This window comes from Cynocephalus volans, chromosome 11, assembly GCF_027409185.1.
Source record: "Cynocephalus volans isolate mCynVol1 chromosome 11, mCynVol1.pri, whole genome shotgun sequence".
In the NCBI taxonomy this organism is placed as follows: domain Eukaryota; kingdom Metazoa; phylum Chordata; class Mammalia; order Dermoptera; family Cynocephalidae; genus Cynocephalus; species Cynocephalus volans.
Genome location: NC_084470.1, coordinates 56,134,728 through 56,147,344, shown reverse-complemented (window position 1 = coordinate 56,147,344; position 12,617 = coordinate 56,134,728). Strand labels below are relative to the sequence as shown.

The following is a 12,617-nucleotide window of genomic DNA, read 5'->3' as shown; positions in this document are numbered from 1 at the left end:
TTAATGACATCTAATTAAAATGAACAATTTTGAAAAGCTTGACACTTAGCATACTTCTGAATCAGTGTGATTTAATAACAATTATTTCTAAATTATAATTTGTACATATTTTTCTAAAACTTATTCTTGTTGCCAAGATCTCTTTATTCTTTTATCATGTCAATGCAGTTACTTCAAAGATGCAGTGTATATTTGAGTTCTAATAAAGGAAAACCAATTCTGAAGTCAGCAAGATGTTTAAAAGTCTAGATATTCCCTCTAGAATATTCCAGAGGAATAAACTTTCTCTCTCACCTTAGACCCCCTTTCCTGTTTGACTTTGGCATGAAGTTATGCATGAAGATTTATATGTTAAAAAACTCATTTGGCATTATGTCTACCTTGTTTGAATTTAGAGAAGACATGACAAGTAAATAAATATAATAAAGCCTCCCTATTACAGCCCTACTTTAACCTCTCTCTGAAATGTGATATGCATTTCTAGCAAAATCCACCTGTTCTGGCATTTCAAGGCAAAATGTTTATTTACAAAATACAATTGTGTTGTCCAAGAGTCTCAATTCCAGTGAAGGTGCTGTTAACCCAGGAGGGAAATAATCACTTCTGAGCAAGTCATCTTGTTAATGATGTATGAATTGCCAATACGGTGTGGATTCAGAGGACTGAAGGGGCAAGAGGAAAAGAGGCACCAACCAGTCAACACATACATCAAGTGCACATCTCAGACTTACATAAAAGAGAGGGACAAACCCCGGGCTATAAAATAGCTCGAGTAAAAGGACTCTTACACATGTAAACATTGCCAGTGATACTGGAAAGAAGGGTGTGCTTTCTAGGTATGACCATCAGGGAATGCCCTGGGACTCCATTGCATGGCCCCATGTGCAGGCTCTGTGGGAAAGGATGCAGTAAAGGAAACCAGAAAGCTATGGTGGCAGCCAATTTGGCTAATTTCTTCATATCCATATTTTAACTCAGGCCACACTTATCAGGCTTTTTTTTTTTCCCTACTGACCCTGGTAACCCCACCATTTCAGCACCATAACAGTTCTAATTCCACTAACTTCCAAGAAACAGTGACTACAGGTCATGAAATGTCACTACCATACTCGTAAGAATACAGATGGCTGAGGCTGAACTCAACCAAGACAGAGCCACCTGTCTGATGAGATTGCTTCTGATTCCCAGAGGCCGCCTGTGTTACCTCACTGCCTGTGAGTTGACAGGGCAAAAGAGATGCTGGAATTGTACCCCACAGGAGAGGGAGGGAGTAGTTAAATAGCCCCAACTTGAAAATTGTCCTCAGCCCAATCTGTGGCATCAGGGTAAAAAGGCAGGCTTGCCTAAGAAGGTAGTCTTGTTCCAGGAAAGGGGTGTGTCTAGGGGGCAAGCTTTTATTGTTCTAATCATGAAAAACAAAATGGTAACAGCAGTTCTGTTCTGCTCAATTACCTTCAAATGGGAAGCTTACCTATAAATTAAGAACTTGCAAGAATGTAAGACCATTCCTTTCCAAGACACTCAAGTCTGAAGAAGATGTGTAAATAAATGATGACATAACCCTGTTATCATGCTGTTTTGTTTTATGATTATCAAATGATAATAATCATTTTATAGAAAATTTGGAAAGGACAGAGGGGTGAAGAAAATAATAGTTACCCATAAACAATTTAAGCACCCAGGGAGATGACTATTAATATTTGGTTTATATCCTTCCATCCTACTTATATCCCATGTACATTTTTTCCATAAACTCTTTAATTGGAACATTTCTTACAATCAATGGTGTATTACAAGTGATTGACAGCATTAAATTTAAAACTAATCGTGTGCTAATTAGGACTGAAAAATGAAGTACGAGTGTGTGTGCTTGTGCATGTATTTTTACATGGTTAAGATCATGCTATTAATATACTCTTTTTAAATTACTGGAGTACATTTTACCTGAGTTCTCAACTTATTATAGCCCCAGAAAGGATCAAATCTGTCCTTTGAGCAAATGTGACACTCAGAGTTAGCCATCCTAACAGTAAGCAAAATATACAGAGAAATGAAAAGATACTGTGGAAACCGTCCCTTTCTATAAGAGAATACCAGTTTTGAAATAAAAATCAGTATATATGTATCTGTTCATGGCTGTTTGCTTCCTTAATAGCAGCAGCAGCCACTGTTCACCCAACAGCCCAGATCAGGAGGCCCAGGGTAAGGACAGGGCACTTGCACAGAGAATAATGATGCAAAGTGTGACATAGCTCTAGCTCTGAGAGGCCAGCAGGCCACTTCCATCAAGGACAACCCAGAAAACCTCTAATTACTGCACTTTCCATTACCCTGCCAATTGTACACTCTCTCTGCACCTATCACATTTCCCAACTTATTAATGTCCTGCCTCCCTGCAACACATGCTATCTACTGTCTGCACATGATTCTCAGAAATGCTTGGTTGCTTGAGAACTAGTTCTCAAGAACTGGTGGAAAGAATGTAGGTCTGGGACTGAGGGGACCAAAGTTGGGGCTGGCTCCTTCCTGTGCTTGGATGCCTCAATTATAAAATGAAGTGTGGGCTGGGTCAGTAATTTTCACGGCTGGAACCTCAGGATGGCAATCTGCACTGGGGGGAGGAGGGTTGGGGGCAGGACGTGGGCTACTTAAAATAAAGTAATGCCTTCATCTCTTTATTTTGTTTTTAGACATCATACTGATTTTGTAATTTCAAGCAGCAGTAAAGGCACACATGAGGGGTTTTTTGTTTGTTTGCTTGCTTTTATGTTTTTTTCAGATCAGGACAGGGATTAAAAAGTGTGGGAGACTCTGAGCTAAATGTGGGGGACCCTATACTAAATGTCTTCCAAGTTCTTCTAGGTTTAAAATTCAAATGACTCTCTAAGCTAAAGAGGTTTACTGGTGACACTCAACAGCCCTCCCTAGCAAACCCAACACATCTCTTTCTTCCCATGGAATCCAGACTAACACCTCAAGGAGGAAGGAGACCTATGTGCCCCCAAAGGACCTGGCCAGGAGCTCAGAAAGGCTACTCAGGGTTTAAAAGCAAGACTTAAAGTTTAGTTCTGTCATTATTTTTTTCTGATCAAATTTACAATTTATTTTATTGTCAATACACCATAAGAAGTATTAGTTTATTTCTTCTATTTTCTCTTTTCAGTCATTCCTTCCATTTTAGAAACAAAACAAAACAGAAAATGAAAACCTTCCTGTTTGCAGAGAATGCATGCTCATCTGGAGATTGCGTTTCCCACAAGAGTTCTCTTTTGTTCTCACACACTCTGGAGTGGGTGGGGCAGGCACCGTCTTTATTTTCCTGACAGGGAGGGATAGTGGGGTGCCAGCAAGAACTCAGGGTACGGGAAATAAGGTGATCAGATCTAATAGAGACCACATATGGACATGAATGGTGGGTGACATTCCAGAGGTGGGCAGGAAGGCCCTACCTTTAGGGAGAGTAAACCTAATTGCCTGCATCTTCTCTGTGCCTTCTAGAAACACCACAGATTTCTAAATCCCAGAGCTGGGGCCCAGCCCTGTACCACCCTGATGAACCTCTCCAGACAGAAGTCCTCCGAGAGGTCTGCTCCCAACAGTCTCACCTCGCCCCAGCCGTCACTAAGGGGCTTGCTCTGCTACTCTAGGCAGCCTCTTGCTTGCATGGGAACTGCCAGCCTCAAGTCCCCTGCTTTCCTTTGGACTCTGTCCCCTTCCCACCCCTGCCCAGCCCCACTCCCACAGGTCTTCTGAGAGGCTGAGAGCTCTCCCTGTGAAAACTCCTAACTGTGCCCCCTGGCACTGGCTTCCTGGCCAACAATTCCCCTGAGGAGGGCTAAGAGGAAAGAACGGAGGGTGGAGAAGAATAGAGTCCAACTTAGGACTAAGATCCTGGAGAGGCAGGGAAACAGAGAACAGAAGGAGAAGATATTATGTAAGAAGGAGCAGAATTTACACTTAATTAGCTTTGCGAGACAGAGAGTCAAAACCAGATCCCAGGATGGGAGCAGAGTCTTCCAAAAGAAGAGACAGCCCAGGCATGGGGAAGAACTCCGGCAGGGAGGAGTGCTTGGAGGGCACGCCTGAGCACTGGTTTGAAAGTCCAGGGACCGAGAGACATGGGACTCTGTCCTCCTACCACTCAGTAACTAATAAAGTATTTTTTTGGTGGGGGAGGGATAGGTCTACCCTCAGCCCTGACTGACCACAGGGGCTTGGTGGGATGGATGCAACAAGAACTTTGAAGCTGCAGGGCTTTTAAGAGAAAACCCTGCAGTAGCTAACCCCAGGCATTATCATCACTAAATCCCAGCCCTGGCCTGTGTACTCAGAGCCCTACAGAGAAGCTGACAGCTTGTTAAATGCTTCTTCCTCGCTCCTCTTGATTCTCAGTCACTTCACCTCTGCTGCCAGCATCTAATCTGTGTGCACCCCCACCACATGAAGACCCAGCATGCACAAACAGGAGGAGGCACTGTGTCCTAAGAGCTTTTTGGGGGACAGAGGACAGGGTGGAGCCAAGTCACCAAACCTCCCTGACCAATCCCTTTGCAAAGCTTCCTGAGCAGCACAGGGGTGACTGGGTAGTGATACCGAGAGGCATTTCCTGATGCTACCTGTGAGCCGCCTCTGTTCTGGGGCCGAGACAGAATCTAAGGGTAGAAGCAAAAAGCCAGGCATCAGGCTCAATTTCCAGGGGGCAGCTGAATGCTTTCATAAGCAACCCAGGGCCTCGGGATTGAAACAAGTCTCCCCAAGGTCTCCATACCAGAGTGCAGGTGACTCTTAAGTGGCCAGGGAAGGATGCTGGAGGCCAGACACCCTGCATCACTGCTCCTCTGCATCTGTCTCCCTGCTCTAGCCTCCTCCTCAACTTCCCCAGAGTTCCTGGCACAAACCTCCCTTCCCTCTCCTGCAAGCTTACCCACAACCTTTGTGAGACAGAGTCAAAACCAGAGACACAAAGTGGGGAGGGGCACAAAGAGGGCAGGAAAATGGGGAGCCTGTACCTCCCATCCCCCCCGATTTCATAAGGGCTCGATGTTGGGATCTGCTTCTTGCCAGCAAAGACCTAACTGGAAATGCTGGCTGAAGAGTAAAGCTTCCTGCACATCTAGAAGGCAACAAAATGCTCCCTTGCAGACATTTTGTGCTTCCCATCTTTCATCTTCTTGGTGATACCTCCCTAAACCACTGGACAGACTTGGGGTACCTCATCTGCTTCATCTCCCCTTGCACTCTCCTGCAGTGTGACCGTGATCCTGCTGGGCTATGCTAGCTCATGTCCACCACTGTCTGTTGCACTAGCCTCTAAGCTCCTCAAGAGCAGGGACCTCAGCTTCTCTTGTCTGTATTCTTGGCATCCAGCCCAGGGTCTGGCCAGGTACTCAATAACATCTGGGGGAAGAACGAATGAATTTGGACCACCAAAGAAGTAGTAGAGACTGCTGGTTAAGAGCTCAGTCACTCAGGTTTGAATCCTAGCGCTGTTACATATTACTAGTGGGAGCCTCAATTTCCTCATCAGAAAAATGGGGATTAATTTTACCCTCAGAGGATTAACATGAGGGCTGAATAAGATGGTATAAATAAAGGCCTGAGCTCTTATCACAGATAATCAGGTAGGGAAAGGAAGGTGAACACAGACTTTGTTTAGCAGTAGCCAGGTAACTCCTGAAAACTTGGAAAACATAACTACAATTTGGTTTGGGGGCTAAGATAGCACCATGAGGGCACATGCCAAAGAGGAGCACAGGCTTGGAGCCCCAGGGGCCAAGGGCCTGCAGTGCAGCCACAAGGGGCCACAGGAGGCAGCAGAAGAAATCAAAACCACAGATCTGTTGGAAAAGTTCAAAGGGGAGGCCCTCTCTCTATTTGTTTCTCCTTCCAGCTGTCACACTGCTGTCAGGAACTGAGGCGCTCCATTAGACTCCGAATCCCTTTTGCTGTCTGCATGTAAGGCTGCAATCCATCTGCCTCCCCTAGCTCTCACCTCAGCAGTGCTGCCCACAGGATCCCGCCCACACACTCTGCCAAGACTAATTCATGTTCCTCAGATACTCCCACTGCAAGTTTTCTTTTTCACAGAATGAGTGGCTGAAATCACTTTTAAGATTTCACAAAGCAAACAATCTTAGGAAGGCTGGGTAGGGGATAAGAGGAGAAAAATCAAATACATCACAGAACAGTCTTAATAAAGCATTTTTATATTTCAGGGTTCCCTGTAATTTTCACATCAGGCGTTGTCTCTAAAATTTTGAAGTTAAGTGAATGGAAGGGGGGCTCCTCCACAGCCATGCTCCCAAGCAGACTACAGCCATACACCACAGAGGCAGCCCTCGGAGCTGCAAAACCAGACACAGATAGGAAGCTCTAAAGATAAGTGTGGTGGGCACAGCTCACTGGCCATCCCAGCAGCCACTGTCCATTCTTTTCGCCCATCTACCTCGACTACTGAAGCTAAAAAGCCTAAGCCTGCTTTCCTAGTTTCCCTTGAAGCTGGGGGCACATGGCACAACTGGAGCTAATCAGACATCAGTGGAATTCTGCTGGGGGTTTCTGGAAAACATCTTGCTTTCCAGATAAAAGGAACAGTCACTTGTACTTCCCCTTTTGCTTCTTTCTGCCTTGGATGAAGATGTGATGTCTGGAGCTGTAGCAGCCATACTGCAACCATAAGATGACAGGCAGGAAGGAAGGGCCAACAGAACCACTGATATGCCAATTCAGAGCCCCTTCCCTGTTCAGTCTCAGTAACTAGAACTAGTTAAGTGGGAAAAGTAACTTCCTATTTGTTTAGGCCACCATAACCTAGGTTTTCAGATATTCACAGTTGAAAGCATTACTAATTGATTCAACATCTCCCCTTATCTACAGAGCAGGACCACTTCACTAATTCAAGACTATTTCTATCATACCAGGTTTCAAAGCAGATGTCCTATCTCATTTGATCTTTGAAGTTTTGGACCTAATTTTCCAAGCACCTATTATCTTTACATCTCTACTCAAATGTCCCATGGCCACTGCAAACTCAAAAGGGTCAGGACTATGTCTCTTCCAGGACTTCCTATCCCAGTAAGTGGCCTGACCATCCACTTACTGTTCAAGCCAGGTCTTCCTTGATGCCACCATCTCCTACATACTCTCACCCAATATATCACCAAGTGCTACAATTTCACCTCCTGAATGTTTTTCTAACTACATACTTCTCTCTACTACTCCTACCTAAGTCTAAGTTTTGCATGCCAGGACCATTGCAATAGCCTTGTAAGTGGTCTCTCTGCATCCACACTTGCCTTTTCCACAGTGACCTTATAAAAATACAAATCTGACCATGTCACTCCCTTCCTTAGAAACCTTTAACGGTTTCCTATGGTCCCCATGGTAAAATCCAAATTCCTTAAGACCTAAAAGGCAATGCCTGATTTAACCCCTAAGCACCTCTCCAGCCCTGTCTTATGTCTCAGTTAAGCTACAGTATCCCTCTCTCAGTTAAGTTATAGTGTCCTTCTTTCAGCTTCTTAAACCCATCATATACACTTCTGTTTTAGGGCCACCACACATGCTGTTTCCTACATGGAGGGAAGGGAACTTCCCTCCAGTTTTATGGTCTACTTAACCCTTTCTTAACTCTCTGCAGCCAAAATAGAAATTTCTCATTCCAGATATTGTACTTTTCTGTTCTAAATTTCCAGTTGGTTCATTTTTTAAAAATAGTTTCTACTGTCTCCTGAGATTCCCTATCTGTTCACTCATCGTGGCCATCTTTTCTTTTAAATCCCAGGCCATTTACATAATAGATGCCTTTGGCTTTATCTACTAATTCCAATATCTGTATCATCTCAGGGTCCATTTCTATTGGGCTGCTTTCCTCCCACATTGATTATGGGTCACAATTTTCTGCTTTTTGCAACTCTAGTAATTTTTTATTATATGTTAGACATTGCAGGTGAAACTTTGTAGGGAGTCTGGATTATGGTGTCCCCTTTAAGGATGTTTAATTTTGTTCTAGAAGTTCCTTTTGAACCTCTCGGGGTTGCTATTATTTTTCATCTGGATGAGTTTATTTTGATTTTGTCCCCAGTCCTAAGGTATCATCCATACTTCTAATGCACGGCATTTTTGGAGTCTCAGCTGCATACTCTTGGCTGGGCTACAACTCCACAGTCTCCTAGTACTGCACAGCCCCCTGGTATTTCTGTTCTGCTTTCAGCCCCATAGCAATTGTTCTCTGTGAAGCTTCATGGAGTCTTACTCTCCCTCTTCTCCTGATTTTCAAAGCAAACCAAGTGCTGACCTCCAAAGACAGTTTTTTCAATAAATCTGCACAGGAGTTCAGCAAGAACCAGGCAAGTCACCATGGTAACTAACCATTTCCACTGAACAGTTGAAAATTCACAGCTGACAATTTAAAGACTAATGCCTCTAAGTTAGGTTATTACATTTTCAACTAGAGGCAGAGGTCAAAACAAAAGAGCTAATTAGGTGGCCTTTCCAACAATGCCTATTACAGAATCATCTAACAGGTTCATGAGGTGACCTGGCATCCCTCCCAGTAACACAATGGAGCCCAACTGTCACCAGATAGGGGCTCCCTCTGCTTAGGAGAGCACAGAAAGCAACATCCTCAGCTTTGCTCTTCTCATTCAATCTCCAATATTCCTCTGCTTAAAAAGAGCAAGGCACTGTGTTAACAAGTTCTAATGAGCACTTTTCCAAATCCATATGCTATTCTCTGCTGAATTCTGAATAAATTATAATGGGAAAAGAGCCTCATTTAAGACATGTCTTTTGAGTGAGAAAACTGGAGGTCATATTTCCATATGGCATTGCTATTGTGAATTGGTATACTGCAGTTCTAATTCAGCAAAGTGATCGGAGATTATTTAGAAATTTGTGCTTTCTTTGCATATAAGTACTACAATACTGAATCTGACTCAAAATCCATTTCAGTTCCGTACACTATCTCTGACAGAGCAACCCAAGGGCTACTATGGAAGGGTACAACTATCCTTCTTATGGTGACTACCATAGGCAAAGAACTACCATGACATACCATGAGCAGCCCTTCATGCTGCCTTTACTTTTCAGACTCTGGTTATGTTCAGTTTCATGCATACATAAGAATACAGAGATCATCAAATTGCCATGTGAACTGTCCCTAATTTGCTCTAATCATTTGTCTCTGGAGTTTCAGGGAGTAACTCCTCAATTCCAGTATCCTGAAACTTGGTAAGTTCAAAGGACACCTTGCACAGAGTGGTTCCATGTATATACAGAACTGATTATCATTTTGCCCAGGTTATTGGTGACTTAATAAGCAAGCCCCTGCTTCTAATAGTTGGCTTTACCCTGAATCCCTGAACATGCGAAGTGCCAGAAGGCACCTTAAAGACCACTTGGTCCAACCTCTTTATTTTACTGACAAGGAAAATAAGGCCCAGGAACCACTTCACACTGTTAATCAGGGACACAGCAGAGTTAGATTCTAGAGCTTTGGTTCCTGGCTGAGTTCATTTTCACTTGGGCCTTACTTCATGGAGATCGACCACCTCTTCATTTCTTTCAGATGATCTTTTCTGAACTCTCTGAAATTTCATCCTATCTTTCTGGAGGTCTTATTAGAACTACACAGATGAATGCACTTTTCTCTCTCTCTCTTTTTAAGCTTTATTGCTGCTATCATGGATGTTTGTTGACCTCTCTGGCAGTGAGTTGAAAGGTCAGCAAACAAAGGCTTATAATGACCTCCAGGTGTCATTCCTGACTTACAACTGAGAGATCCAAACTCATCACTCTCTGAGAGTGCCACTGAGGCTCATCTCCTTCCTGTCTGCATATGCATGGCTCTAGGAGCCCTTCCTATTTTTCAACCCCAATAGTGAGGCTCTCCAATACCCAGAAAACCTTAGTGTTGCCTACCAACATGTAGGGCACTACTGGGGAGCCTCCTGGCTGACACTCACCTTTGCGTAGGCTGTTGTCTTAATAAACCACTGCCTGAGGTACTTCTGTTCCACCTTTGCTCCGGAACGCCAAGAACAGCCGTGTTCATCCACCTGCTCATTGGCAAGCACCGTTTGATCCACTGGGTCCCAGTTAACCAAGGCCTGTTATAATTCATAAAACAAAATGATGCAATCTGGTTAGTACCTTGATAGGATTATTTTGAGGCTTCTTACGTGTGAAAAGGTCTGTAAATGCAACAGCTCTTCTCTGAGACTTGAGGACATCTCCTTGGAGTACTGCTTGGCCAAGAAACTACTAGTAAGCTGTAAAAAGCACATGGGAACTGCCTCTGTGCTTTCATTTCATTAGAATATGCTTGGGAAAGAACCCTTTACACAAGTGTCTAACTCAACTTTGGTATCTTGTATGAAAGGATGAACCAGCAGAATAGTAAATTTTAGTAAACAGAGGAAAAGAAGAAAAAAATGGTACCTACCTAGAATTTAGCAGAATGGGATTATTTTAGGGGAAACAAATGTATTTATTTTAATAAAATTGCTAACCTTTATTGAGTGATTAACATGTGCTAGTTGCTATGCTAAGTGGCTTATTAAGGTTGGCTCTTTGAATCCTTACAACCACCTTTTGAGGTAAGTATATTATTATTCTCATACTGCAGATAAGGAATTTGAGAAACAGAGAAATTAGATAACTTACCTAAGGTCACTTAGTGACGGAGTCAGAGTAGGAACTCAGCTCTAGAAATGAAATTTACTTGCAATTTAAAAAAATTAAAATTAAATTAAAGTTAACATACATAGAGTAATTTGGATAAATATAATTTTTTTTTTCTTTTTGGGCAGTTGGCCAGTATGGGGATCTGAACACTTGACTTTCCTTGATTACAAGGCTGCGCTCTAACTAACTGAGCTAACCAGCCAGCCCTCGATGAATTTTTACGTAAGTATATACACATGTAACTACCACTCATATCAAGATAGAAAATTTCTTACATTCTAGAAAACTCTGTTGTACCTTCTACCAATCAACCTCTGCCCCCCACTCCCACCCCTAATGATAACTACTCTTCTGAGCTCTGTCTCCATAGATTAATTTGGCTGATTGAACATGTAGTCTTAACCATTATGAAGATTCTCTCCATAGAGCTCTAGCTAGTTTCTGTCTTCATTTAAAACAAATACCTCTTCCATCTACTTCACTCTTTTATGACATTCAGGTACCACTTGGCACAAAGAAGGCAATGAGTACAGAGAAATGTATTTGCGCACTAAAATATCCTGACTTGATGCACATTGTTTTCTAAAATTTTAATAAGCAATTCTAATAAGAGATTGTGCTAACTCTTGTCCACTTGCCCCTCCAGACCCTCTTTCCATCTTGTTCTATGCCTTAGGAAGCTGACCTCTGTGGCCTGCACTGACTCGGGCCCTTGCTGATCCATGGGTTGGCAGTGGCCACAGGCTCTACTGAAGGCCATGGCCTGTGATGGGCAGGCCTCTCCTGCTGCCATAGCTACTGCTCTCCTAGGTCCCGGAAACTGCTCCTGACACTGCCCCTTCAGTGCAGGGTGGGTGGCAACGGCTTCCTTCTGTTGCTAGGGCCAGGTGCTTCACCACCATTCTCAGCTTCCCTGAACACTGCACAAATAGTCCCTTTGTTACATTTTCTTCAATGACTCCTTTCGGGTGTGCCCTCTTTTTCCTGCTGGGACACTGACTGATCCAGAGACATATCTAAAAATTATATAAAAAGTAGGGGTGGGGAAGAGGCTAACTCATCTATGGGCTGGTGATTGTGGGTTATGATTTTACAGCTAAAAGCAGTCCATCCGTTGAAAAATTTAAGCCTGTAAAGTCTAGAGTTGGGGTGGGAAAGACATGCATTGAATAATTTTTTCCTCTAAAATAGGGCACCCCAAAGCCTTGAGTTTATAAATATACAGAGTCAAAATATAGAACAAAAGTACCTTAGACCTAAAAACTTTAGGTTAATAAAACAAAAGTAATTTACTTATCTATTGTCACTGCCTGTGTTAGGGGCTGGGACGAAGGAGACCACTTACAATAACAAGTAAAAAGAAAGGGCCAAGTATTACTTAATAATTTAGACAATTCATTCAAGAGGCAATCCCCTCCACTGCCCCCCCAAAAAACAAAACCAAAAACCCATCCCACGCACAACTAAAACTGTATAAAATATAAAAAGGGGGGGGGAAAGCCCTATATACCTCTACCTCTGCCTCCTGCCCCCTCCAAACCTCAGAGGTTATGGGAGAAGCAAATACGTGGTATTGTGGATTGCAAAAACAAATAGGACTTTATTTTCTTATCAACATTTCCCACACAGCCTGGCATCTCTCAGGCTCTAGGTTACAAAATGCAATGAGGAAGATGTGCTCCAAAGAGGTTTATAAGTTATAATAAAACCCGGATTTGAATGAAAGGCAAACAAAAGCAAAACACAAAAGCAATTTTTTTCCCCAATGAAAGACTCGGGAGAAAAGGAAAGAGCATCTCAATCAAAGATGCATCAGCTGTGAGAATCCACATCTGTGTTTCTTCCCAGGCCCACAATCCACCTCAACTGCAGCGCTGCAGATTCAGGCTAGTCACAAGTGGTCAGACGAGGGGTGGTCAAAATTCAGGGCT

The 12,617-nt window shown here is 43.2% G+C and overlaps 1 protein-coding gene across 1 annotated transcript in view; it reads right to left on the bottom strand.

Annotated features, from left to right (window-relative positions):
• Window positions 1–12,617, bottom strand: part of LARS2 (leucyl-tRNA synthetase 2, mitochondrial) — a 172,685-nt gene that overhangs the window by 76,538 nt on the left and 83,530 nt on the right. The window contains exon 7 of the mRNA XM_063113936.1: window positions 9,966–10,109. Coding sequence (XP_062970006.1) covers window positions 9,966–10,109 — 144 coding nt within the window. The remainder of the gene's footprint in view (window positions 1–9,965; window positions 10,110–12,617) is intronic.